Genomic DNA, 25,708 nt, shown 5'->3' with positions numbered 1-25,708 from the left:
CGCGCCTGTATTTGTGTCTATGTGACTTTACGTTATCGCAACTTAACAGAAAATATCAAAATGACCCCGTGTGCACCGAATGAGAGAAGAACTTCAAAGATACAAAATGTTATATAAAGGATCAATTGAGTGCAGCTTCATCTTTCATGACTTGACTGCAGGGTTTATGAGTAACAGCAGCTTTACCTGTCTGAAAATAAAATCTTCACCAAGAGGGCTTTGTTGTTCACATCCATCCGGTAGCGGTTGATGACCCATTCAATTGAATGAGGAACATAGTTGTCAGTCAGAATGATGATGTTGTCAATCTGAGATACAAAAGCATGCAAGGTCAGAACAACAAGGAAGCATTTTGTACAACAGTCTACAGCAGCTGACCCTTCATGAGTTTTAATAAACAATGCTGCGCAGTGTTATTATCATATCATGTATAGTTCAGTTACTAGTTCACCAAATGTTTTTATGTCTTTGCATTGCAGAGTTACAGCACAAGCAGACTCATATTTCTGGCAAATTCACCGCCTGGCATCAGATTTTTAGCACAGAAAATAATATAATGAAAATCCCTGCATTAACGAGTGTCAAGGCCTCCTTAATGACATCATGGCTAAAGGAAAAAGGAGGTCTGAAACATATGGGACGCATTTTTAAACCCCGAGCTTTACTTGACAAATATTTTCTTTCCTGGAAGGTTCAATAAAAAAAAAAAATCTAATAACACTCTTCCTGCTGTTTTTAACAGCGGGCTTATCATACATATGGAGCGAAGGAGCAAACCTTATCAAATTAAAATTCAGCTGTAAAACACTGACCTTGTTTTTGTTGCTGAACAGTGTGGAGAAAACACTTTTGTCATTCGATGATGACTCGTGAAATTCCTGTAAAAGAGAAGAATCCCTTCATTAAAGAAATCACAGCACATCTGTTATGTAATATTATAGAAAGCTGAGTGTCCATCCATACTGAATAAGTAGTGATGTTTTTGTGAAATGAAGGCTTGTAAGAGACAACAAAACAAAAGGTCGACATAGAAAGGTAAAAGTCCCTGACCTTCATCTGTTTCACCACACTCCTGACATTATCGAGAACAACATTCGACTTCAGCTTGACCTCTTGACCATTACGCCAATCCATTATGCAGAGCTGACAGTCCTCAGCGCTGTTGCAGATCATCAGAGACAACAAAGCTGCAATCTCGTCAGGCTGAGGGAATGTAAACACAGCGGAGTTAGATTTGATTCATAGACTTGAACACTAATCAGGCGTTTTTGTTGGTAAGTGTTTTTAGGTTCAGGCTCTTACAGATGGAGTGAGCTTGTCATCCTCTTGCTTTTTCTTCCTCTTCCTCTTGCTCTCTTCCTCCTCCTCTTTTTCCTCCTTCTCCTCATTCTCTTCCTCCTCCTCCTCCTTCTCTTCCTCCTCCTCATTCTCTTCCTCCTCCTCATTCTCTTCCTCCTCCTCATTCTCCTCATTCTCTTCCTCCTCCTCATTCTCCTCATCCTCATTCTCCTCATTCTCTTCCTCCTCCTCATTCTCCTCATTCTCTTCCTCCTCCTCATTCTCCTTGTGCTCCTCTGGGTCCGGTGGGAGGCAGAAGTCCTGTGTCACTTTCGTGTCGGTATTGGCACTCATGAACGCAGACATTAGGATAACGGTCCGTCCAGGGAGCGGGGGCACGTTGTAACGACAGGAGACCTGCACGGCCGTCTCCAGAGCTTTGCGGTAACGATCCAACAGTTCGACAGTGTACAGCTTCTCACTGGATGCACGAACACATAAAACAGTTACATTCAAATTAATGCAATCAATGTTTTATTATCTTTATAACTTTCATCTTTCATTTTTCATCTCAGAGAAGATTTAAAAGACTTCTGTTTTAGAAATGGATCATGTTTACCAGCCACTGCCCTCACACAAAAATCAATACCAAAACGTTTTCAGATGATTTTGAAGCTGCGATGTTTGGAGTACGTCCACAAGATAAAGAAGTTAGCTGCTAGGCACAAATGATGATACGCTTTCTGCATCTCTTTTTCACAAGATGACTCTCTCAAATATTAGTTTGAAGAGCTTATATACCATTTCCTTTAAGTAAAAAATTCTACTTTTAGAAAACTATTTTTAACATATGTAGAAATACAAAGCCACTGATAATTATGATTGAAGCGTCTGACTCCATACCATGAATACATTTTTGATAATTTGTTAATTTTATCTTCAACCTGTTATTCTCAGCATTTTTGTATTGCTTTAAAGGTCACATATTCTCCTCATTTTCAGCACGTTTAAATAAGTCTCAGAGATCTCCAAAACATGTCTGTGAAGTTTCTTGTTCTAAATCCGCTCTGATCCTGCATTTGATCATGCCTATAAACCCCTCTATTTCAGCCCTGCTCAGAACAGGCTGTTTCTGTGTCTGTACCTTTAAATATGCAAATGAGTTGTGTCTGACCATGCCCCCTCTCTGGAAGGAGATGAGGCTTGGGCTTTCTTTTACCATACTTTACAGTGATTGTTTACAGTGAGAAGGCAGACTCAGAGGGGAAGAACAAACAACAAGGTTTGTGGGAGTGTCACCCACCTGGGGGAGGGGTTACTGCCCTTTGTGATGTCACAAAGGGAAAATCTCCAAACAGCCTTTTTGAGCACACATTTTCCGAAAAGTGGAGCAGGCAAAAGACGGAGAGGGTGGACTTTTCTCATAATTAGGGGGTTTGCGAGCAGCATATTAAAGTTAGAAAAACATGGTGAAGAGTTTTTAATAATACGTGACCTTTAATACTTAGTATTGTAATGTGTATGCCATTTGATATTTTGAAGTTGACCAATAAAAAGTCAAAGGACAAAGGGTACTTTGGTACTAGCTATCCTCCTGTCTCACTCTGTCTGCAGTTATATTGAATATTTTGTTTCTATAGTTCTCTTTCTCTGGATCATTCTTTCAACAAAACAATTCTAAACTAAAAGGTAAAAGAAAGAAATCCTTAGAATATCAGAGAAAACATCTGCAACAAAAAGGTAATCTCATACTTGGCTTTATTGAGCTGGGCCTTCTTGATTCGGTACAGTCGGTAGATGAACGGCACCCCGAGCGTCACCTTCAGCCGGCTCCTTCCAGTCGTCTCCCAGTCCATACTTTTGAAGCGCTTGCTCTTGGGAATCTTCTTCAGGATGCCCTTCAGGATCTCTTTAACTGGAGGGATGGCCTTCTGTGATGCCATGGCTAGACAACAGAATGCCAAAAAAGAAGACTTAATAATCCAATATTTAAGATATGACTCAGCAGCTTTGCTGATAACACAATGTTATGGTTATTGGCAGCCATTCTTTTAACATAACATTTGATAAGGATCTGAAAAATTAAATGTATCGCTAACCCCCTCCTTTGAGATTTATATTGTGTATTTTGTACAGAGGAGCCCATGTCTACTCATTTAGTGTATCTTTTTTTGTTGTTGTTGTTGTTCAAGGTTCTGACTCTCATTTTATAAAAATGAAGTCAAATTTGACGACCCTAGTCTTTAAAGAAAGCTCCTGAAGTTTAGAGAGTCACTAGATGTAGAAGTATCTCACCCAGAGTTTGAAGCTGCATGACGACTTTGTAGGCAGCAAGAAATCTGAAGGGAAACTGTCGGCTCTGAATAACCGCTGTCTGGAAAAAAACATCAATAACACAAAGTCACTGAAAGAACGCGAAATTCTGCATCGTAAAAGTTTGATGAGAAAGGAAATGTAAAAAAAACCATCTCATTATTTAGGTCAATATTTTCACATTTACCTTTGAAAAACTGTATGATTATTATTTTAAACTATGGACTCAGTACATGTTGAGTCTCTTGGACCTCACCTTATTGGTGAGTCTGTCGAGGATCTTCTTGTGATGAGCCTCGCTGATGCCTTTAGTGATCATGTTCCTCAGGTTCCTCAGCATGGCCATGAAGGGAAGAGACTTATTGTCTGCACGGTGGAGAAATTATTCATTAATATGTGTGATCATAAACAAACAAGTAAAGCTGGATATGCTTCTTAATTTATGCAGCTTGTCACAACTCTACGGGATTAGCATTAGCAACGAGGGGAGGCTTTTATTGTTTAAGAAAGCCTCGCCTCTCTGAACTTTCTCTGGATAAACTAAAAAGGACACTTTTTGAAATGTACAGTGTATGTCTCAGCAGACCTATAAGCTTCTCCCAGGTAGCAGCCTTGTTCCCCTCCTGGCTGAGCAGCCGTTCCCACGTCTCCGGCTCTTTGAGCTTCATCCTCTGCCCGGCTCGCTCCCTGTCCCACGCGCCCTTTATTCCACTGCGGCTGAATATCTTTGGATCAGCGGGATACCTGGAATCCAAACAAGCACATTTGGAAAAAAGAGGCAGAACAAGCCAAGAGATAGTCCTGTGAAGAAATGTACTTTCCTGAACCACAGAGATGTTATATACCCCTTCAGTCAACTTTTCATTATTCTAATGTTTGAACAATAAATTGGGTCTAAAAAGAGGTCTGGAGCAAACTGTTTACAGGTGGGGGGGGAGACACACTGCATTTAAAGAGACACACACTAAAACGGAGCGTTCTGCGAGAGCTGGTTTATATAGGGTCACAAACCTCCTCTGGTGCTTGATTCATGTTATATTTTGACTGAAGCACAGCACAGATGTTTCATTTAGACCACAGGAGACTGTTTGAAAAGGGGGAAAAGGTAGAAAAGGGGGATAATATGTCCTCTCTAAATAAAAATTTGGGGTGCCAAATGTTTTCCTTGGACCCTCCCTTACTTGTATGTAATAAAAGCTGAGCCAGCTGCTAATATGAATTGTAATTGTTTTCATTAATAAATCCAAAGAGAATAGACCTACACACACATCTTCTCAGTATGTATGCTCACTCATGATTTCAGTTTATTTGTGAAAACTAAATTTTGACAACCTCAGAGCAGACAAAGCCTGGTGCCCTCCCCTTAAGGTCTTTGGTGCCCCAGATGGGGAACCAGTGGCCAAGCAGTTGAGTTGCGCCCTATGTTAAGGGGCTACAGTGCTCCAGGAGGTGGCTCCGGGTTTGAATCCAACCAGCACCTTTACCACACGTCATTCCCCACTTGTTCCTTTATTCTGTACTCTGAGTAATGGCATAAAATCTAGGGCGGAACCGATACAGGATTTTTGATATTGAATATCTGCTGATTTCTTTCTTAGATCCATGTTCAATCTGTAGAGATCGATATGGATATACATATTCATTGTGTTTATCACAGGAGGCGTCACAGAGATGTAAGCTGTAAAAAACATTTTAATGTCCAGATATCTGCTCTGGATTAACAAAATATATAATGATGACTAGACATTTAAAAAAAGAAAGTATCTGTGAAAGTCATGAGCGTGTTAAAGTGTGTGTTTGTGTTGCTCACTTCTTTCCCAGGATGGCCATAACATGATCAGCCGGTTCTTTAATGTGAAGCTTCTTGATCATCTTCTTCATGCTGAACTCACTCTGCTTTTTATCCACCACTGCTTTACTGCCCTCTACCTGCAACTACACACATAGACCAGTGTTACCTGTGTGTGTGTGTGGGGCTACAAAAGAACTAACTCTGTTGCAGAGTGAACACAACAAAACATCATATAAAGACATATTTTTGATTAGCTTTCTTCTTACACCAAGAAAGAGGATGTTGATTTTCTTTTTGCAACAATGTTACTCAAACAATCTGCACCAGATCACCATACATACTATAGATTCATTTGAACTTATCCTGCATTTTAACCTCACTTCAGGAAACACTTCATTAAATATGCGCATCTAAAACTGGGAAAACAGCCAAAATACAACATTCCTAACACAAGAAGAGTGCTCTGGATTGGACTTACAAACTTGGACAGAACAGTCTCATCTGACCGCAGTAAGTTTGCCCACCCTTTCATCTCCTTGCTGCTTGGTTTCTGTAGAGTTGAACAAACAGTATGTATTAGAAACAAAGGGGTTGATTAAGGGAGGGTATGCATCCAGTGATGGTGTAGTAAAAAAATAAAAAAAAGGGGGGGCTGATATGAATGCTTCTGTACCTTGCCTTCGGGCTTATTGCGGCTGTGTTTACAGCGGTGTTTGCGTGTGTTGTATTTTGCCAACTGGTACTCGTTGAACTGCTTGAACTTGTCAGACATCGCCTTCTTCAGGCACATGGGCAGGGAGCGGCTGAAGCACTGGAGACAGGCAAAAACTATGTTAAAACTGGAAAAGACCCAGGCAGGCGAAGTTAATAACAACATCTTTAAAATCGAAACATGGTCAAATACAACTTCCAAATCCCAGACGCTGCAATTGTTAAAGGTAAATGTGACAAAAAAAGCAACATGATGAGGTAGCAAAAGTTGTCTCAACTTTCAAATATTGTTCCTGAAACATAAGAATACTTGTATATTTGGTAGAACAAATCATCAGGATCTATTTCCATTCAAATGAGATTGAAAATCTATTGGAAAATCTATTACAAATTCTCACTTGTCTTGGATCATATTGCAATCGTAGAATATGACAAAATAACTGCAATACGTTTCTTTACAGTACTTACTGAATAACCTCTAACCCGAGACAAATTGAATGTGCTGTAATGTCCGAAGAGCGCCACACGCTGGACGCTCTCTGTCACTTACTGTGCTGTAGATTCTGACGACTTCCAGCCAGTCTGAGGGCAGCTGGACGGCAGAGCAGAAGTATCTGCGGACATGCGACTTGGTGGACGGCTGATTAGCAGCCAGAGCCAATAAGAAGTTTGCTGTGATGCGGATGTTCAGCTCCTGTCGAGTGTAGACTGCCACCTAAAAGGTTAAAGAAAAAAACAAGCACACAGCCCGTGACTGAAAGTTAATTTTGCTTTTATTTTTCCTCATTTTTTTGGTTTGCATGACAGCAGGGAATTAAAGATGACCACTTCGGGTAAAATAAAGCTCAAATGTGTAATTTAAAGTAAAACACACGTCCACCCACACACAGACCCACCTTGAGAAGAAACTGTGGGTCAGAAACAGATATGCCCTTTGCCAGGTTCATGATCCTGGTCCAAACACTTGTCTCTGAGTCCCACTCCTTCTCTCCTGGATTTTTGCTCTTATTGACCAGGGAGCAGCACACAGCGTTCAGCAGGAGATACTGAGGAACACACAGAAGTTTGTTTAGTATCTGTCCAAATATCAGAAAAGTTAGAGACATTAAATAAACATGTGATGGTTTATCTACTCCTTTTCTTCTCTGTGTGTCATGTGTCTACATGTTGTTGTCCTTACTTTGTTATCCTTCAGCTCCTCTTCAATCTTATCATCTCCCCTTTCAAGCTCAGGGAATTCCTCCTGTTTGACGACCAAAGCTCGACCGGCTTCTAAATCGGCTCCAACAGCAGATAATTCCATGCATGACCCGTCATCACTATCCTCATCCTCGTCTTCAGACCAAAAGTCCTCCTCCTCTGAATGCGTCTGAAAAAAACCAACAATGCCATTAAAATGTGATACATCAAAACTGTTGTCTATTTCATGAGCAAAAAAGGTTAAAAAGTAAAATAAATGGTATGTACCTCACTTGTTTCTTCACAAAAAGACTGCATCGCTTCAGATGTTTCCTCACTGCCTTCATCTCCCCTCTTTTCCTCTCCACCCAAAACACCAGTGAGGAATGAAGAAGGATGAGCAAAGCGACCGCTGGACAGGGATGCTGGGAGCAAGGAGTCATGAGGGACAGATGCATGGGAGGTCAGGGAAAAAGAAAGAAGAGGTGATCGGCTTTCTAGAAGCTTGTTCTCAGTGCTGAGGAGAGAAGAGGTGAGGGAAGGTGAGACGGAAGAGGTGGAGAGGAGGGAGGATGAAGTGGAAGACAGGGCGGAGGGCTGCAGAGCAGGGCACGAGGAAGGCTGTATTGCAAGGTTTAAAAGTGGGGGCATGAGTGTGGACGTCTGAGTGAGGAGCTTGTTCTCCAGACATGGCGGAGCGTAGTTGGAAGACAAACTCCTCCCACATGTGGCCTGTGGCTGCTGCCCTCCTTGGGTCACATCTGCACGCTGCAAAGTCAGAGCCCTCATCTCTGCAGAGAAAGAAACCACATCATTCACACTTGAGCTCCTCCTCTTATTCACAAAGCACAAAGCTTCATAATCCCAAATGACATAAGTAAGCAGACAAGTAATTCAGCAACATTTCTTCAACCACTCAAACAAGCTTTGCAGGCTACTACTGCAGGGTGTGTTGCTGAAAACATCCATAAAAAGGGAGCAAAGTCTGAAACAGTCTGCACACAGCAAACTAACTTTTCACACTTTAACTGGACAAGGGGGAATCACTATTTGTAATTAAATGCAAAAAGTAGTTTAATCCTGTAAAAAGGAAGGAAAAAGCTTAGTGTGCAAAAAACAAACAGAGCCTTACCAAACTAAAACTCTTTAAGTGACAGAATGGGTTTAATAAAGGACGTGAATGTTCAATCTGGTAAAATTAAAAATTAAAATTAAAAAATCAGATACCATTTGTTTTAAGTGCTTTGTAAAAGTGGGTAAAGCAGCAATTCAATATGACTCGTAAAAAAAATTAACAAAGTCATTATATGCAGTAAAATTAGGCATTGAAACATAGCAAAAACACGCCCCGACAGGCACTTTAAAACTTATTTATATGAACTGAACTGAGACATTAGTCAGAATTCAAAATGGGTCGTTTCTCTGAAATGACTCAAGAGTTTGAGTAGGTGTGGTGGTCAGCCATGATCAGATGATGAAACTCACCGCAAACCCCTCTGAAACACGCTGCAGAAGACTGCACCGACTGTGAACAAAAGGTGTCCTCCTGTGTTTACGGTTAGAGTTTAAGGTAGTGAAGTGTTAGCATTTATTTCGGACGCCTATTGGGCTAAGTAGTTCCTGGTTTACAGTAAATGCCCTCATAGGAAGCAGCTGCTTTGCCTCTGGGTTTGATAAGAGAGCGCTGATTGGTCAGTATTATTGTGTACTTTTTTACCGTAATGACAGGTGTATGGGTCACTGTAATCAAATTATCGAGTAATTACTGACATGACAGTGGAAAATGCGTAGAGGAAACCATTCACCCTTTTATAACACAGCAAAAATAATACAAAAAGTTACAATATATGTTTTTAAATGTTTTTAATTCGCAGCCTGTCCGGTGACACGCAGGCGTTACCGTAACTGTTCGTGTACGAGTCAAAAAAAAAAAAGGAGGAACCGAAAACGCTCTACTTCCGCTGCAGCAGCGACAACGGGCACGTCAAAAAAGAGAGGAAAATGTGGACCGTAAGGACAAACTGAGGCCGGAGAAGGACCGTCGAACAACGTAAAAGGTACAGGCCGAGCTCGGTTGCCAGGTAGTTGTGTTTATTCAAAGTCACCCGACGAGTATATCACAGTTTAAGGGTCGTTTCGAGGTTAACTCGTCCCCCCCCCCTCCTAGTTGTTCTGTGGTGGTTCGCTTTGAGGAAGCTGCTCCGGCTAGCCAGGCTAACTTCGCTAGAGATGGGGACGAGAGCAAGTCGCCTACAGGAGGACCCGGTTCCCTCTGCTTTCGGGAAAGACGGCGCAAAGCGGGAGTCCTACCGGCGACCCCGCTGCGCCAGGCCCACAAGTCTCATGGTGGACTTCTCGGTGAGCTTCGAGGACACGGAGGCCAACCAGAGTCGATCGGAGGAAGGCAGCGACTCGGACCTCGGGCGGCATGGGGCGAGCGCCGACGGCAGCCCCGCCGACCACCACCACCACGGCGAAGCGTCACCTGCGGACGACGACGACGACGACAACAGCGAGGGGAAACCCGAGGACGAGGGGAGTGTAAGCCCGGAGCCCCCCGTCGCAGCGGAACACCAGCCCGGAGAGGAAACAGGCCGCACACCCCACCGCACTTTTTCCGAGCGGCTGCCCGGGAATCGGCACTCTTCCTCCCGCAGCGTCGGCGCACGATCCGCCCGGGTCCGAGGCACCCACCAGCGGCCGGTGTCAGAGGCTTGGATCGGCCTTTACCGTGTCAACAACCGCCATGGCAGTAAGTTTGACATGTCCTCACATCGCAGGAACATTTTCCAAATACATTTAATACAAAATATTTTTGTCTTTTTTTTTTGTTTTTGAAAATACACATGCCTCGCTCCATGCTGGTTTCCACACGTTTCCTTTACATTCGTGAATGTGTTGGAGCTTGGCAATGTCATGGAATTAAAATGACTAAATAAAGGTAGAAAATGTGTGGTATGGCTGTGGATTTAAAACAGCTGATTCCATGATTTGTGTCAATAAATTCTGATTCTAGTGTTTCACTGAACACTGGAGTGGGTTGAATGTGGTCAGAGGGAATAACAGCAGAGTCAGAGTCAAGTGTATGGGGGGGGGGAGGAGGACAAAGCCAGAGAAGATGTTTAAGACTGTATTAGTTGTACTCTTATTGAAAGACATTTAGTCTCACTTAGCCGTATGAAAATTGTATTAAAACATCTTTCAGCTCCGCCTGTAATCCACCCAGTAAGAAATTAATATGGATTATGTGAGGAATTTACATTCCAGCACAGATAATCTCTTTTCCCGTGCCTGCATGTGGACCAAAATCATCAGAGACCCTATTGTATGAAGCACAGAGTTGTGGCATACAAGCTCTTTTGACGTCACACAAGGACCTAATGTCGATCAGAAATAAAAAAAAAAAAACAACATTAAGTAACCAGTGACCTTTGCATAATGGGAAACGTGAATTTTCAAGGGAAGTGGGAATGCGTTCTTGGGCTGCTTTAGACAATCAAACACACAAAGAGTCGCTCGGTGGGTTTCGGTCCTGTGGAGGAAAGCGTGAAACCGGAAGCCAAAAAAAAGCAACAGTGTGATGGGTTTTCCTAGGCCAGCCCTCTAGCAAGTGTAGGGAAATGGGTCACAACTTCACATGCCCGCTTCACTGTTGGCAGGAGAAATCAGGGCAGCGAGGCACTGTCTCTGGCCGTCTGTTCCATCTACTCATGGCTGTTACAAAGTGTATCCCTGCAGCCTTAGTCACTGCTTTGTGCAACCAACTATTTCTGGTCTGCTGCGCTCCAGCAGACATTATTCGCACTATCTTCCACCTTTTGACAATCTAGCCTTCACACTGACTGATTGTGTTTCACAAGTCGGCCGGTGTAATCTAGATGTCCACAAAAAAAAAGCCGAGCACTTGTGCTCAACGTGATGCGTGCATCATCCATCTTTTATACCACTGTGACACTGTGTTAATCTCGGCTCTGTTGTGTCTCCGGCTGTGCGCAGATATCCGCTGTCCTTTCTGCTCAAAGCCTTTCCCGGGGGGTCGCATCGAGGATCACCTGTTGAGCTGCCTCACGTCCCCTCCCCTACCTTACAACAGTAAGTGTCATATCACACAATTGCCCTGTTTTATTTTTGTTAAGGCTGTAAAAAAAACAAAAACAACAACATGGTTGCTTTGTGTGTCTTTGTGTACAGCGGACGTGCTCAGTAAAGACAGCGGAGAGTGCTCAATCTGTTTGGAGGATCTGTTACAGGGGGAGACCATCGCCAGGCTGGCTTGCCTCTGCGTCTACCATAAGAGGTAACAAGGATCAGTTGATGTATTTGCATGACAATGAAATACAGAGAGAGCGAGTCAGAAGAAATGCAAACGGGGGCCAGGTGAGATTAAAAACATGGCAGGAAAGTGCATTAAGCTTTCTCCAGATCTGAAAGAAAAGGTGGCGACTAGGCTAAGACTTTTGAAAAACAAGGAAGGCAAAGGTTGTTCTGTCTGTGTGGTAGCAAACGTACCACTACACAGTTCAGATAATTACAGCCCCACTGTCCTTTTTCCATGATATCATGTTCTTAGAAGTGATCTTGACAACCACTGCTCCTGATGTACTGTTATTTAGAATCATTATTTTGAACATGGGATTAGATTACCGCAGTGTAAGAGCGAAAAACGGTGCCGTGTTTCTGTCCTCTCACAAGTGACTTTACACATAAATAGATTTTGTAGTTGAAGTGTTAGTAAATTGTAAAAAAAAGTGTTGACAATTGTGCTTTTAAAACGTCATCATCATCAATATTCAGTGACATGTACAGATATACCACATCGAGTCGCAAAGATTTGAAGTGTTGTGAAACTTTGAGGAAAAAAGATTTGATAATCATGACATTGTGAAAGTATGTTTCAGCCCGTGAGATGTTCCACGTTTTTGGTTTTCCCCAGCTTCCAGCAAGCCTTGACTTTCCTATAATGTCAGCTCAGGGTGAAACTGGACATGCTGAGACTTGAAATATACCAAGATTAAGTAATCCATCATAGTCGAGCGAGGAGTCTGCCTGCTATTTTCATTCGTCATGATAATTGGGGTTTTATTGGTATGAAAATCCACATTCTGTTTCCATACTTTTTTTCCAACACCTCCGTAATTCTACCCTCACAACAGTGACAGCGGACGCCATGTTTGAGCAGCATGTAATATAGCAGAGACATAAGTAAGCACCGGACATTAAATCAATCCCAGACAAAGCACGCAGCATGTTTGTCTTTTTGTTTTGTTCTTATGGTCTTGTAGTTTTGTGCAGCAGATTGTAGGTGTGGTTGTCTGGCAGTTTAAGTGACATTCTGATCCTCCCAGCCGAGCAAATGGGATCTGGAAGAGAGAAAAATCTGCCATTTTGGAATCTAAAAGACGACAGAGTTGAGAATAATCTGAAGAGCACATGTTAACACATTGCACAAAAGGAATGTCTATTCTAACAGGATGATTACTCCCATGTTTTTTTTTTTTAACTCTTCAAACCTGGTTTTAGTCCGCCCAAAATAAACTTTTCTTATTTTAAATAATTTGTTTAATTTGACAAACAGCTGTCCAGTGAACTTTGAAAACTGTCTTACAAGAAAGAAGATGACCTGCTAATTGTCACAGCTTCTGAATTTTGACATCAGTGCTTTAGAGACATCATTTTGTAGTAAGTTAAAACATCTGTAGGTTATTTTTACTTCTCGACTTATTTACAGGGAAGTTGATTCAGATCTTTATACATCATTAAGCCTGATTAAAAAAACATTGTGGTTTATCTCTGTTCCTGTTGCGTATTAAGAGCCAGACAGCTCTTCACACTGAAGATAACATTGGTTTTGGTTTCATTCTGTGTCAGTAAGTGGATCAGGAGATGTAGACGATAACTCGATTCTCGCACTTCCACTTGAGTGAATCAAACTTTAAAATTCTCTGTGTCCTATCTGTGATCTTGTCTCCCGTAGCTGCATTGATTCCTGGTCCAAGGTGAAGCCCTGCTGCCCCGAACATCCCTTTGATTGACTCGCAGGTCACATGTATTCTGCACAGTGACCAACCTGACTCAGGTTTGTAGATATATGACCGAGAAATGCTCGGAGCTTTGAGGTTGAGCACAACGGTGGTACTGTTACAGTAATGCATAAGCTGTGTTTGTGTTCTGTGACATAATAAGTGACGTGTGTAGAGCAGGGTTAATACTACCTCACATTTATGCACAGAAAATAATCGACTTTACAAGGATTATTAGGCTGGATTTAATTCATGTTAAAGACACAGCGTGTAAAAACTGAAATTTCCCCTTGCTGGGATCAATAAAAGTAAATCTTAAATCTTAGATTCCACCACCAGGGGGTTCTCAATCAATACAATAATAAAAAGGTGATCATGGGCGTTCTCTCTGCTTTTTATTACTGATTAATCTGCAATTTTAAAATGTTTTGGTACAATACATACACTGAAAAGTATTTTAATGATTCTGACTGCAACCACATGTCACAGCCCTGCTGCAGACTTTTCATGAAACAGTGAAGTAGAGAGCGATTGTTTCTGTAGAGTTATTTCTAACGCCTAAAATCACTGCCAGAGGATAGGTGACAGGTGAAGTTATGAACTGCTGAAACCTTTTCCTCCACATTCTCTGTGAAAAAGATTGACAGTAAGTGATACATTTGACTATTTAAAGACACAGGGTGAGTTTTTTTTGGTCAGATGACACTAGAGGTGGGGAAAAAAAAGGATTTATATAAAAATCAAGATTCTTCTCTTCTAAGATATAAAATCAATTCATAACTTTCAAAATTAGATTTTTATTTATTTGTCTTTTTTGGGCTAATCAGTCACTCCCTGCTAAGTGCTAATGCTAGCTCTTTAACCAGAACGCCAAATGGAGCAACAAGAAATACAGCCACGCTCTCAGGTGACTGGAGTAGATCCTGAAGTAATTCATAACTAGACTTTTAATCCATGACTCCAGAATCAATTCTGAATCAAATCGTGAGACACCCAAAGAGTCCCAGGCCTTGCTTAAACATGTACAGGAAAAGATCAGCGCAGAGATAAGAGTTGCCAGTTTGTCCACAGGGGGGCGCCAAAACAATCACAAACAGACACAATACAGCGATTACCGTATGCATGTCTTTGTCTAACGGCCCCTCTGTGTTTTTCCCCCCTCACAGGAGACTACACTGAATCCCAATAAAAATCCCAATAAAATAGTGTAATTGAACAAATAAAACCCCGCGGTCCCTTTCGGACACAAACCTTTCATTTGAGTGGAGAAGGGACGACCCAAAGAGGAGGCTCCAGTCAGCGACACCCGAGGCTCTCTCTCCGTTTGGATCAGTTCAAGAAGAACCCGGTCTCTGACATTTCAAGCCAAACTCCAGCTCCTCTGTCAAACCTCTGGCTCAGACCCTCGTCGGAAACAAACGTGGAGGAGGTTCCCTTTTCTTTGTTACAGACTTGGCTCGAGTCCCTGGAATATTCAAAACAAAGAAATATGTCAGATAGACATTATCATCCCAGAACGATGGAGCGCTGCCCAGGAAGATCTTGAACTTGGGGAAGAACACACATTTAAAAAAAAAAAAAAAAAGTAGTTTGAGCTGTGACTCTGGATCCTCTCCTGTGTATTTTTTTTTTCCTCTCTCTGAACCGGATTGGTCATCAATCAAGTATTTTACGGAGAGTGTATTGTTCCACGTCATACATTGGATGAATGTTTTCTTTGCTCGGCTTACCCCAAATGAACTAACCTTACACTGAAAGCGTGAACTCTTGCCATGCAAACATTGCTTTATTTGACCTAACTGGAGGTTGAGGGCTTCTTTTTTTTTTTTTTTTAAAGTGAACAGGAGCTGCTGTTTGGTGTTTTATTTTTTTCTTGTTACCAGTAAACATTTCAGGGGAAGTTTAGGGGCTAATAGTTGTTTTTTTTCTGAGTAGGTCAGTTTTCTTGTAGGTGGTTGTTAGCTCTGAGTTTAATGTGCTGCTACTTGCTGAGTGTTCAGGAGGGTGGTAGGTGTTTCATAGGGCCATAGTAGCACTGGTGTTGGCATCGATACGAGCACTTTTGTTCCTCAAGGCTGATTCTTTTTTTTTTCCACATCAAGTCTGGGATAAGGTTGTGTGTGCGTGTATGTGTGTGTGAGAATGTGTGTTCTGATGATGACCAGGGACAGGAAATGTCCTCGTGAGCATGACTGTGTATTAAAAAAAAAAGTGTGTGGCTTTGTGTGTGTGTGTGGCTTTGTTTGTGTGTGTGTTTACTGTAAATTGCCCAGAAGTCTGCTTGGTCAAGCGGGTTTTTTTTTTTTTTTTTCTCTAAACGCTTGTTTGTATTTGCGGACATTCTGTTACATGTGGCTTTGGTACGCAACATGGAGGCAAGTGTTGGTCTCATGTGCGCTCTGGATGCAGTTTGGGGTTTTTTTTTTTTGTCCCACTGACCCCCACCTCCCAACTCAGTCTCTGGGGTGTAGTCTGGATTTTTTGGGGCCAGATCCCTAGCGACAGTTTGGCCATCTGGTTACGTTAATGCCAGACCGAGGGTGGGGGGGGGGGGTAAATGGAAGGATGGAGTGAGGGATGTATTTTTGGGGACATGTTTACACCATGTGGTATCCGCCTCTCTTTCCAACACTCGGGGCTATGAACAGCTGATGGTTAAATATTACACAACCAGCCCCCTCCCCCTTCTGATTCTTTTGGAATATTTTAGACATTATATCATCACATTACCTTCAGGATTATTGCTCAATGTGTTAAATGGCTTTCCTTTGCAGTTTTTTTTTTTTTTGTTTGCTTTGCTTGCCTTTGCCTGGTGAGGGGGATTTAGTGCGAGCAGGTGTTTGAGGTGTTTTCCTTTCTAGGGCTGAACTGAGTTCAAAGCCCAACAAATAAGGCTGCTCAACAGATGCTGTCCGATACAGGTTGCACACAGGCGGAGAGGAGGGAAAGTGGGAAAGAACAAAAAAAAAAACATGAATTGATTGCTTTTTGCTGCCTGCTCAAAAAGGCGAGTCTGTTCCACGGGTTTAAATGTCAATAGATCGGTTAAGAGGGCAGCCCAGTGCACAGGTTTCCTACTGGCTAGTTCATTCACCCCAGCCTCTTCTTTTTGTGTTATCTTATAGCAGTCTGAGGTGCTATGACTTGTCCGGCCACTAGAGGGCAGCCCTGTGCATGTTTTTTTTAATTTTTTTTTTTTATTGGAGAATATAGAAAAGTAATGCCAAAAGTTTGTCTGTGCATCGGGGGATTTGTGTGTGAGAGTGCAGAAGAGGATGTGTATTAATCATTAGATGTTACATTTGTTGTGGTGATAAGTTATGTGTTGTATACTTTGGCTGGGAGGGGCAGGGGGGTGTGTGTGTGCGTGCGTGTGTGTAGTGGTTGGGTTGTCGATAAAGAAACGAGACAATCTAAAAACGCCACATTACTCTCATTTCTTTCTTACCCCCTCTTAAGTTGTGTGGTGCAATACCTCAATTTTTTACCAATGCCAACCAAACGCTCTGTGTGTAACCTTGCTCCTGTCCATCATGGATAGTATTTTGTATAAATTTCCCCTGAATCAACGACCTTTAAACAGCAGGGTGCTGACCCCCTGTTCGCCCTGCGTTTGAATTAGTGTTATCAAAGAGTCACCACAGCGGTATCTGCATCTCCAAGATATGGACAATCTGCCTTTACTCTGGTATAAAAACAAATTGAATTTTATTTATTAAACTGTAAATATGTAATGCAATTCAAGATAACGGCTTGGTCTTTGTCTGTTCAATATACTGTTTCTAAGCTCCGATCTTTTGTATGTCTCAGAAATTGTTTTTATATGTATTTTTTACAATAAATATGTGTGAGCGACGTTTTGTCAAAGTTCTGTTTTGTCTTTTTAAGTACTGTGTGTATGTGGGTGTTGGTGCTGTTAAGTGACAGGAAGCCTGTCATTTCTCAATCTCTCTCTTTCTCTCTCTCTTGTTTTGTGCTCTATCCACTGTCCTATTAAATAAAGTCAAAAGGCCCAAAAATGTAATCTATAAAAAATAAATTCTTATATTAAAAGCTGTCCAACAAAAGGAATAAAAATACCTCTGAGAACTACTAAAGTTTATTACAATGTACCTACAATCTGAAGTTATTATCATATTTAATATATAATATCCTCTAAATCAGTGGTTTTCAACTGGTGGTTCGAGACCTAAAAGTGGGTCGCAAAGCCATTTCTAGGGTTGTCAATGTGTGAATGGAATAAAAAGAAATATCGTTACTTTAGCTACTTTTCTAAATATTTATCTTAGATTCTGAATATTTAGAATCAGGACATGTATTTGTAACATTTCTATACAACATCAAACATTTAGCCTATAACATGTAACATTTAGTTTCCAATGAAATTCTTACCTTTATATTCACAAAAACTAAATATTTCAAAGTTCACAAATATTTCTCTAAATGTGAATAAAAAGTGAAAATTCACACCAATTTTTAAGGATGTTTTTGGTCTTAATGTGGAGAAATGTTATTTGTAGTAAAGCAAAGGTGTAATTTGCAATTTCCACACCGTGAAGCTACACAAACAGGAGGTTTTTTTTTCTTCACTCTTTGTGGTCAGGAAGTAAAATCTTTATAAACAGGCTGTTAGCATAAAGGACACTTCATGAGAAGTCTCTTCCTCACACTTTGTGGTTCTTCACTGTTGTTCTCAGACACACAGCTGTAATCCAGGAGAGAAGGTAAGAAGAACATTTACTTTATTATCTTTAAAAATATAATCATTTAAACTCCGCTGCATTTCTTATAAATTATATTCTTTAATGTTAATGTTGCATTTTTTCAAGGAAAAGATCCGATCCGCCTTTTTTTTTCTCTATTATTATTATTATTATTATATTTTTAATTTGACCTGTCCCCCCTCATCTTTACAAGATTAGTAAAGACTGGTTTTATATGTGATGTGATGTGACTACAAATATAGACCCCCTTTTTCACAGAAGACTTTATTTTACACTCCACAGTGGGCAAAGCTCAGCTGAGTCTATAATGTGGTTCAGGTTCAGGGTCAGAACAGAACATATTGGCTCATAGTTACACTTTTATGCTTTATTAGGACACGTGGTTTTAAGAGTCAATTGTGCTGCCACCTTGGCCACGTCGCTCTTGTAAAATGGATTTTTGATTCATTTGTGAGTTCTTGGTAAAACGAGAGCCGGACGATATGGGATCTTTGTGACTGTAATTATTCAAGATTTAAGATTCCATTTATTTGTCATTTCTCTCATGTATCTGTATATATACAAAAGATAAAATGCTGTTCTCCCAGCCTCAAAGCAGTGTGACAGAAAGAAAAACATGTCAAATGTAGACTCATAAATATAGTCTACCTAAAAATCGGATAAAGAAAAAAGGGATAAAATCAGATCTGAAAGTAAGGTAAAACATTTATAAATAAAAATAGCACAGATAATCTAAAGTAGAAAAAAAACAACTAAATACAACAAATAACACGGGCAGAGGAGGGGGGCACAGTTTGTTAATTATCCTCACAGCCTATCATAATCATAATTATTATTATTATTTGATTTGAAATAAGAGGGAAAACATTACACTCACTCACACACTGATGGCAGTGGTTTCTATGTAGTGAGACCATCAGAAGAAAATAATAATAATAATCCCAACTTGGGGTTAAGTGTCTTGCCCAAGGACATATCGGACATGTGGCTGAAGGAACTGGGGATCGAACCCCAACAACCGACTCTACTAACTGAGCTACAGCCGCCCCACAAGGATAGATGTCAGACTTGACAACACGCTGCTGAAACAGAGGTTGTTGTTTTTTTTACACTTTCCTCACAGTAAAGATTCACTGTGAGTGAAATGTATGGCTGTTAAAAAGAGGAAGAATGAGATGTTTTATCAGGGCGTCGTTAACAAAGAGATAAGAGGAAATTATTTGTCCAAGGGGGCACAATCAACAAGAACTAAAAGTTCCTCTTAAGTGCATTACCAGGACTTCCATTCATTTACATCATCTCATCAGACTCAGTTTGATTGATTTCTACATCTGAAATGTGAATAGTAACAAACTTTGTTGTTGGCTTTTGGTTTCCTCCTCCAGAATGTCAGACACGGCAGACTCCCTCACACCTATGGAGAAACAGGAAGCTCTTGGTGATGATGTGTCCTCACAACCACCATCACCACCACCGTCATACGCAGAGCAGCAGCCCCCGCCCTACTCTGCTGACCCCTCAGTGTTCCCTCCATCAAAAGAGGAAACCGCCTGCACTTCCCAGCCAACCTCCGAGTACCCGTCCGTCAGCGACATAAACCCAGAGGCCCCGCCGGACTCAACTCCACCTGAAGAGCCATCGCCTTTTGATGACAAGACAGTGAGAAGAGGTTTTGTCAGGAAGGTTTGTACAGCTCTGGGTTTGAACTTTCACCGGTCAAAAAAAATAAATCCAATGGGGACTGCTGACCATCCAGGAACATTTAGATGTGTTTTGAGTTGTAAATAGTATTTGTTAAATTCAAGTTCTGTTGTTTCTAAACCAGAAATGGTTCTAAAACAACAAATGATTATTTTCTAGACTTAGCTGTATGGCTCATTTTGCCTCCCCCGGCCTTTTAAATCATTCACACTAATCAACCCTAATACCTGACATCTAAAGCATGAGGTGTGGTGAGGTCATCACGGAGCAAAGTAAGAGTGGGAAGCTCAAGAGTGTTATGCAAAACAATGTTTTAAGCACCTGAAGAGGTTTTTTTTTAAGTGCCTGCTGGAGTGAAGTATATTTAATCCCTGTTAATGATGAAGACAGCGATCCGATGTCGATGACCAGAATAATGATTCTAACAGAATGTCAACGACAAGGCAGCCGAGCCCGAAACAAGTCCCGCTTCACTGACTACTTCACTCCAACATATGAAACAAAGAATCTTGCTGTAAAGACTTTAAACTATTGCCATTCAGACAGCAAGTCAATCAAGTCAATCAATTATCTCTTTTGATCGACTTTCGTTGAATTTTACGCAGTGGAGTCGCCCCCTGCTGGTTAACAGACAGAATGCACGTTTAAGGTGCTTCAGTATTCATTTAGTTTTCTCACAGCCATAGGCTACGTCTGCTTGTTAAATGCAGCGTATCGTCGAGTTCATTTTCTACACTAGTCATGAGGGTTACTCTATGATCTCACCTTATTTTGTAAAACTCTGAAATCGACTTGCACTTTTTTTTTTTTTTTTTTTTTTTAACATTTTGTCTGTCCCATATTTTTGGCTTCAGTTTCGCCCCGTTGTAATATCAAAAAAGGAGTGTGTTATTATATCATAACAAAGCTAGTACCGTATCCATTCACACTGTACAGCATCCTATTGTAGGCCTTTCATACCGCAACATAGGGGAGCAATTTTCACATCATGTCCTGAATTGTTGATTCTTTTTTCAAAAACGTATATATAGTCCCAGATTGTGATGTAAAGATGTTGCTGCTCTCTAAGGGTGGTTGATTTAGTTTAAATTGTTGCCATTTTCTCACTAAAGTAAATCCATAATCCTTAAATCTGTATCGACACTGCAAAGCGCGTTTAAAGCGCGAGGGTATCTGGAGAGTGAGGTCAGACATGGAGGATGATGAAAAGTGTGCTGATGCAACAATCTCCTTTACTAAGGTGATTTATTATGTGCATCACTTTAAAAAAAAATAAATAAAACCAGACGTGTAAAACCAGTTAGACTTGACAAATGGCATGATATCATAATAAAGCTCCTCCCTTTATTAACTGCTTGTCCTCCTCTCTCCACGTGCAGGTGTTCTGCATCGTGATTCTCATGCTGCTGTTCACCTTCAGCGTGGTGTGTGTGTTCACCTTCTCCAACGTGGTCAGACAGGCGGTGAGGAGAAACCTGTGGATCTACCTCAGCTCCTTCTTCATCTTCTTAACTGTTATCATCGTCCTCTTCTGCTGCAAAAACTTCAGTCGGCGTCACCCGTGGAACATCGTGGGACTGGTGGGTTCAGAGAAAACAACAGAGGCCGATTCAATCCCCTGACTCCTCCTGTGGGAAGTCAATATAGGCTAATAATTACAAAAACAATCAGCACAACTTTACAGATGTAATCTTTTGGATATGATAAAACAAATCATAGCTTTGTCTTTTAAAGGTGTACTGCGTAGATTTTGTAGTGAAATTTGAAAGTTGGAAAAGTGAAACAATTCTTTGCTATATTTTCTGAACTAAATACACAAACTTTATCAAAAGGGAAAAATGGCTCCCTGGACACTGTTTGGAGCTAAAAAGCTACCAGGAGGAGTCAAGGTTTCACTGTTGCGGGGCCCCCTACATAACATCTTCCTCTGAGGACAGTTTGTGTTTAGAGTTATGAACATATACCACAGAATCTGTACACTTCTCTACCAAATCTCCAGAGTGCACCTTTAAAAGGAAAGAGAAGTCACACCGTGTCATATGAGACGATCGACCTTGATGTCAGCTAAACTAAAATGAAACTAAAAAAAACTATTCAAGATGAAATGTAGAGGTGAACGTATGAGAACAAAAAAAAAAATACTTTCAACTATATTCAGGAAGAGATTACAAAACCCTTTACAGCTTGCAACCCCCAAAAATGAAGGTGCCAAAGACCGGGGACCGCTACTGTCCCTGGAGATGGTTAAAGCATATCACCTTGTGCACAGATATACTCACTATTAGTCCTGTCCAAACACTGGCAACACAGAAGAACATCACAGGGAGGAATACAACAGCCTCAAAGCTTCACTTTTATTCATATAGGAATTTATTGTAAGAAAGGCTTGAAGCAGAACATGTATAGACTTTAGCACTGAATGGATAAATAGAATAAATAGACAAACAGGTGTGTTCATCTAACTTACATTTTGAGGATTTTTTTTACTCATAACTTTCATTTAATTTAATCATAAATCTCACCTCATGACGATGGTTTTATTTGAAATTCAACTTTATATTTTCACATTAATGGGTAAAATATGCCATACTAACTATCTTCAATTATCTGAAGATGGACTCTACTTTGTCTGTTAGTTACTTTCATTCTTTTTAAAGATTCCACTGTGGAAACCTCAGTTTCCTCTAAAGTGTGTGTGCTCACAGATAACCGCAACAGGTTCTTCCTGTTTTGTGATATGTATTGAAACAAACAATACGGGGGTTGGAAGTTCACTCAGAAGATATGTACAAATCTACTTTTGTCTCTAAATAGAATAAGTTCTATTTAATATAAATATCATCACAGAAACTGGAGTCTCTTTTTGAAGCACTGAAGCTAATGTGGTTATCTGTAAAGAACGATATTGTCTAGATTCATGGAAGCCCTAGATAGACATCCATCCATACTTTTTATTTCCCGTGATAATGACTAATTTACACTTCTTGAGATCTCGACTAATTTGATTTTTCATTGAAAAAAAGGTCATCAATGACCACTGATGACTGATCTTTTATATGTAACATGTATAACTGTACAGAAACCCTAAAAGGACATGCATACATACTTTTTATACACTCTTTTTCCCCATGAAGACGGGGACTTTCCAGTTTTGTTGAGAGTAGAGAAAGCACAAAGCAAAAAGTAGAAATATGTTTATCATACGTCCTCGTTTGGGAAATGGCAGCATGGCTTGTGTGTGTTCAGGACTATAATAATAATCATAACAATAAAATAATAGTTTTGATTTATAAAGCGCCTTTCAAGAATCTCAAGGACGCTTTACAATCGTAAAGAAAGGGGACAATAGGAGACAACAAGAGAGAAATAAAACACAACCAGACTGTTGTTAGTTTTCTAGATGTCCAGAAAGTTATCCTGATATCAACAGAAAACAAGCTTTGTTATCTCGACATGATGAGATGAATGAATCTGTTAATATATAACATGTAGATGGTTGATTGTGTTTGATGCTTTATGCTTTGTGCCTGCAGGTTGTGATCACTGTGAGCTTTTCGTACATGGTGGGAACCGTCGCCTCCTTCCACCAGACCTCGGCTGTTGTCGTCACCATGGCAGCAACTATCACCATTTCTCTTGCAATCCTTGCATTCTCTTTACAGGTGGGAAAACCAGGCTGAGCGAAACGGCTGCATTTCAAAATGTTTCCTGTTGATTACGGTCATGCTGTGTGTTCATTTCAGGCAAAGAAGTAACTCGGGGCTTTCTGGTTTTGAAGTAATACGTTCCTTTTTAAGAAACCTTCATTTGACTGACGAGCGGGTTATGTTGCAAATGATCTGAAGCAGGAACAGAAGAAGGGGTGTGTTAATCAATTGAGAGAAAGAAAAACAGGTTTTTAAAATCACAGCTTTTCTAATTCAAACATTTAACATATCTTTATGAAGTATTTATTGTAGAGATTATGTATTTTTGTACAAATAAAATCAAAAAGGCACGCATATCTGGGAAAGTTTAAGTAGTGGATGCGGCCCTTCATCAGACATGGTATATCATATTTTTGTACCTTGCAACATGAATGCTGCGTTGCAGTAAATCAGTAAATCAGTGTACTTCTAGTGATGAAAGATAAAAACAGAAAACTCAAAAGTACTTGGTCTTTTTTGATACTCCGATTTTTTTGAAATTTTCTAAATCCAAAACAAAAACAACCAACCAGAATTTACATTTAGTCTTATTAGTACAGATCTAATTTAACTGTTTGAAGTAGCCCAGGTTTCTATTCTTATTCATGCAGAGGTTACGTAATTTTTCTTGGTATAGGTTTAATTTTTAAGTATATGGATTTTTTTTTTTTTTTTTTTATCTTTGTAGGGGTTATAAATGTGTATGAATGGATTAGTTGCTGATGGTCACTTTACATAGAAACCTCTACCATCAGTGTGTGAATGTGTGGGTGTGACCTGTGATGTAAAAGCGCTTTGAGTAGTCAGAAGACTAGAAAAGCGCTCTACAAGCTCAAGTCCATTAACCATTTATTAAACAATACAGACATAAAGAATGTGTTAATGAAACAATCATTTACTGATGCCTCTCTGTGTTTTCTGCAGACTCGTTTTGAATTCAACATCTGTTACGGCATTCTGCTGGTTCTGGCTGTGGACATGATCGTGTTTTTCATCTTCCTCACCTTCTACATCTCGCACGTGCTTGATGTCACCTATGGATGTCTGGGGGCCCTGCTTTTCGCGCTGGTGAGGGCAAATAACATCATTTACCGTCATGAAGGAGCAAAATCCCATCATAAAGGTCTCAGGTTCATTTGCACACTAAACAGCAGGGAAGTAACATGTGATAACAGAACTACAGCCTGCAGGCAGGTTTACAGGAAGGAATAGTTACACAATTAAGTAGAAGTGAGTCTGCTTAGGTTTGTTTTTCTGGGCTTCAATGCAAGGCACAAAAGAAATGAAGAAGTCAAACAGCAGAAAGACTTTTACATTAATTTCTGGGAGATGTTGAAATGGCCCCACACAAGTCTTTGAACATGTTGGTGCAACATCACATCTGACGTGACACCTTTATAAAACTGCACATTACAAGGCGCCTGAAACTGACGCAGCTAAATGGAATTCAGCCAGCTTTACTTTTTCTTATTTATCTTTTTGAATCTGTCTTGATTATCCTTCTGTCTGTTTTTTTTTATTTTTATAAAATATGTTCTATCTGGAGCTTTTCTCTCACCCTGTCACTTCCTCCTCTGCTTCCATCAGTTCCTGATGATCGACGTTCAGCTGCTGATGGGGAAGAAGAGCGAAGGCCTGGACCCAGAGGAATACGTCAGCGCTGCCCTCATAATCTACCTGGACATAGTGCTCATCTTCCTCTACCTGCTGGGGAGGAGATGAAACAGTGCACGCACGGACACACGCACGCACGCACGCACGCGCACGCACGCACGCACGCACTCACACACTCACGCACGCACGCACGCACTCACACACTCACGCACGCACGCACGCACGCACGCACGCACTCACACACTCACGCACGCACGCACGCACGCACACGCACACACACGCACACACACAGACCCTCCAAGCTGTACCCACAATGAAAAATATCCTTTATTATCATTTTACCGTATCTTCTATAAGTGCGTCTCATGACAATCGCTTTTTTTTCTGTTTCAGAAGTTTGTCTTTGTGTCAGTTTTACATAAAAAAAATTGAACACAATAAATTGTTGCATGTTAAAAGTTTGTTTGTTTTCTAAAGATTTTATTTTGGGGCTTTTTGCCTTTATTTGAGAGGTCAGTGGATAGAGTAGGAAATCAGGGAGAGAGAGAGTGGGGGAATGACATGCAGGAAAGGAGCCACAGGTCGGATTTGAACCCGGGCTGCCCACTTGGCGGCATGTAGCTTCCATACTGTACATGGGCCGCAAACCTAACCGCTAGGCCATCAGTGCCCCACCTGAAAATGATCTAA

The 25,708-nt window shown here is 40.8% G+C and overlaps 3 protein-coding genes across 7 annotated transcripts in view; 2 read left to right on the top strand and 1 right to left on the bottom strand.

The window, feature by feature from the left end:
* Window positions 1–8,913, bottom strand: part of tep1 (telomerase-associated protein 1) — a 28,656-nt gene extending 19,743 nt beyond the window's left edge. For both annotated transcript variants that reach the window (XM_065953704.1, XM_065953705.1), the window contains exons 1-16: window positions 8,759–8,913; window positions 7,562–8,064; window positions 7,275–7,463; window positions 6,991–7,140; window positions 6,645–6,809; window positions 6,057–6,194; window positions 5,862–5,933; window positions 5,402–5,526; window positions 4,178–4,335; window positions 3,848–3,957; window positions 3,574–3,652; window positions 3,031–3,223; window positions 1,303–1,759; window positions 1,051–1,203; window positions 813–878; window positions 187–308 (exon numbers count right to left, since the gene is read on the bottom strand). In XM_065953704.1, the coding sequence (XP_065809776.1) occupies window positions 187–308; window positions 813–878; window positions 1,051–1,203; window positions 1,303–1,759; window positions 3,031–3,223; window positions 3,574–3,652; window positions 3,848–3,957; window positions 4,178–4,335; window positions 5,402–5,526; window positions 5,862–5,933; window positions 6,057–6,194; window positions 6,645–6,809; window positions 6,991–7,140; window positions 7,275–7,463; window positions 7,562–8,062 (2,678 nt within the window). In that variant the 5' untranslated portion in view covers window positions 8,063–8,064; window positions 8,759–8,913. The remainder of the gene's footprint in view (window positions 1–186; window positions 309–812; window positions 879–1,050; window positions 1,204–1,302; window positions 1,760–3,030; window positions 3,224–3,573; window positions 3,653–3,847; window positions 3,958–4,177; window positions 4,336–5,401; window positions 5,527–5,861; window positions 5,934–6,056; window positions 6,195–6,644; window positions 6,810–6,990; window positions 7,141–7,274; window positions 7,464–7,561; window positions 8,065–8,758) is intronic.
* Window positions 8,914–9,195: 282 nt separating this feature from the next.
* On the top strand, window positions 9,196–17,148 carry zgc:66427 (uncharacterized protein LOC406256 homolog). Of its 3 annotated transcripts, none has more exons than XM_020651976.3 (6): window positions 9,196–9,330; window positions 9,441–10,025; window positions 11,270–11,365; window positions 11,465–11,570; window positions 13,248–13,349; window positions 14,460–17,148. In XM_020651976.3, the coding sequence occupies exons 2-5, from the start codon at window positions 9,503–9,505 to the stop codon at window positions 13,303–13,305; spliced, it is 783 nt and encodes a 260-aa protein (XP_020507632.1). In that variant the 5' UTR covers window positions 9,196–9,330; window positions 9,441–9,502; the 3' UTR covers window positions 13,306–13,349; window positions 14,460–17,148. The 3 variants fall into 3 exon arrangements, with proteins under 3 accessions (XP_020507632.1, XP_020507631.1, XP_020507633.1); XM_020651977.3 differs by having other exon boundaries at window positions 9,229–9,354; XM_020651975.3 differs by having other exon boundaries at window positions 9,218–10,025.
* A 773-nt stretch (window positions 17,149–17,921) lies between these two features.
* Window positions 17,922–25,479, top strand: si:ch211-284o19.8 (protein lifeguard 1). 2 transcript variants are annotated; one of them, XM_065953703.1, is made up of 7 exons: window positions 17,938–18,017; window positions 18,975–19,110; window positions 19,403–19,700; window positions 21,098–21,298; window positions 23,252–23,380; window positions 24,329–24,472; window positions 24,992–25,479. In XM_065953703.1, the coding sequence occupies exons 3-7, from the start codon at window positions 19,404–19,406 to the stop codon at window positions 25,124–25,126; spliced, it is 906 nt and encodes a 301-aa protein (XP_065809775.1). In that variant the 5' UTR covers window positions 17,938–18,017; window positions 18,975–19,110; window position 19,403; the 3' UTR covers window positions 25,127–25,479. The 2 variants fall into 2 exon arrangements, with proteins under 2 accessions (XP_020507626.2, XP_065809775.1); XM_020651970.3 differs by lacking the exon at window positions 18,975–19,110 and having other exon boundaries at window positions 17,922–18,017.
* The last annotated feature ends 229 nt before the right edge of the window (window positions 25,480–25,708 follow it).

The sequence above is a fragment of the Labrus bergylta genome, chromosome 4, assembly GCF_963930695.1.
Source record: "Labrus bergylta chromosome 4, fLabBer1.1, whole genome shotgun sequence".
Taxonomy (NCBI): domain Eukaryota; kingdom Metazoa; phylum Chordata; class Actinopteri; order Labriformes; family Labridae; genus Labrus; species Labrus bergylta.
Note: the sequence above shows the minus strand (reverse complement) of the source record. Positions and strands in the feature narration are given on the sequence as shown.

Coding starts and splice junctions, on each gene's coding strand:
- si:ch211-284o19.8 (XM_020651970.3), top strand. CDS start 19,404: ATGTCAGACACGGCAGACTCCCTCACACCTATGGAGAAACAGGAAGCT. Junction 21,299..23,251: donor CGTGGAACATCGTGGGACTG/GTGGGTTCAGAG, acceptor TTGTGCCTGCAG/GTTGTGATCACTGTGAGCTT. Junction 24,473..24,991: donor GGGCCCTGCTTTTCGCGCTG/GTGAGGGCAAAT, acceptor TGCTTCCATCAG/TTCCTGATGATCGACGTTCA.
- zgc:66427 (XM_020651976.3), top strand. CDS start 9,503: ATGGGGACGAGAGCAAGTCGCCTACAGGAGGACCCGGTTCCCTCTGCT. Junction 11,366..11,464: donor CCCTCCCCTACCTTACAACA/GTAAGTGTCATA, acceptor CTTTGTGTACAG/CGGACGTGCTCAGTAAAGAC. Junction 11,571..13,247: donor CTCTGCGTCTACCATAAGAG/GTAACAAGGATC, acceptor TGTCTCCCGTAG/CTGCATTGATTCCTGGTCCA.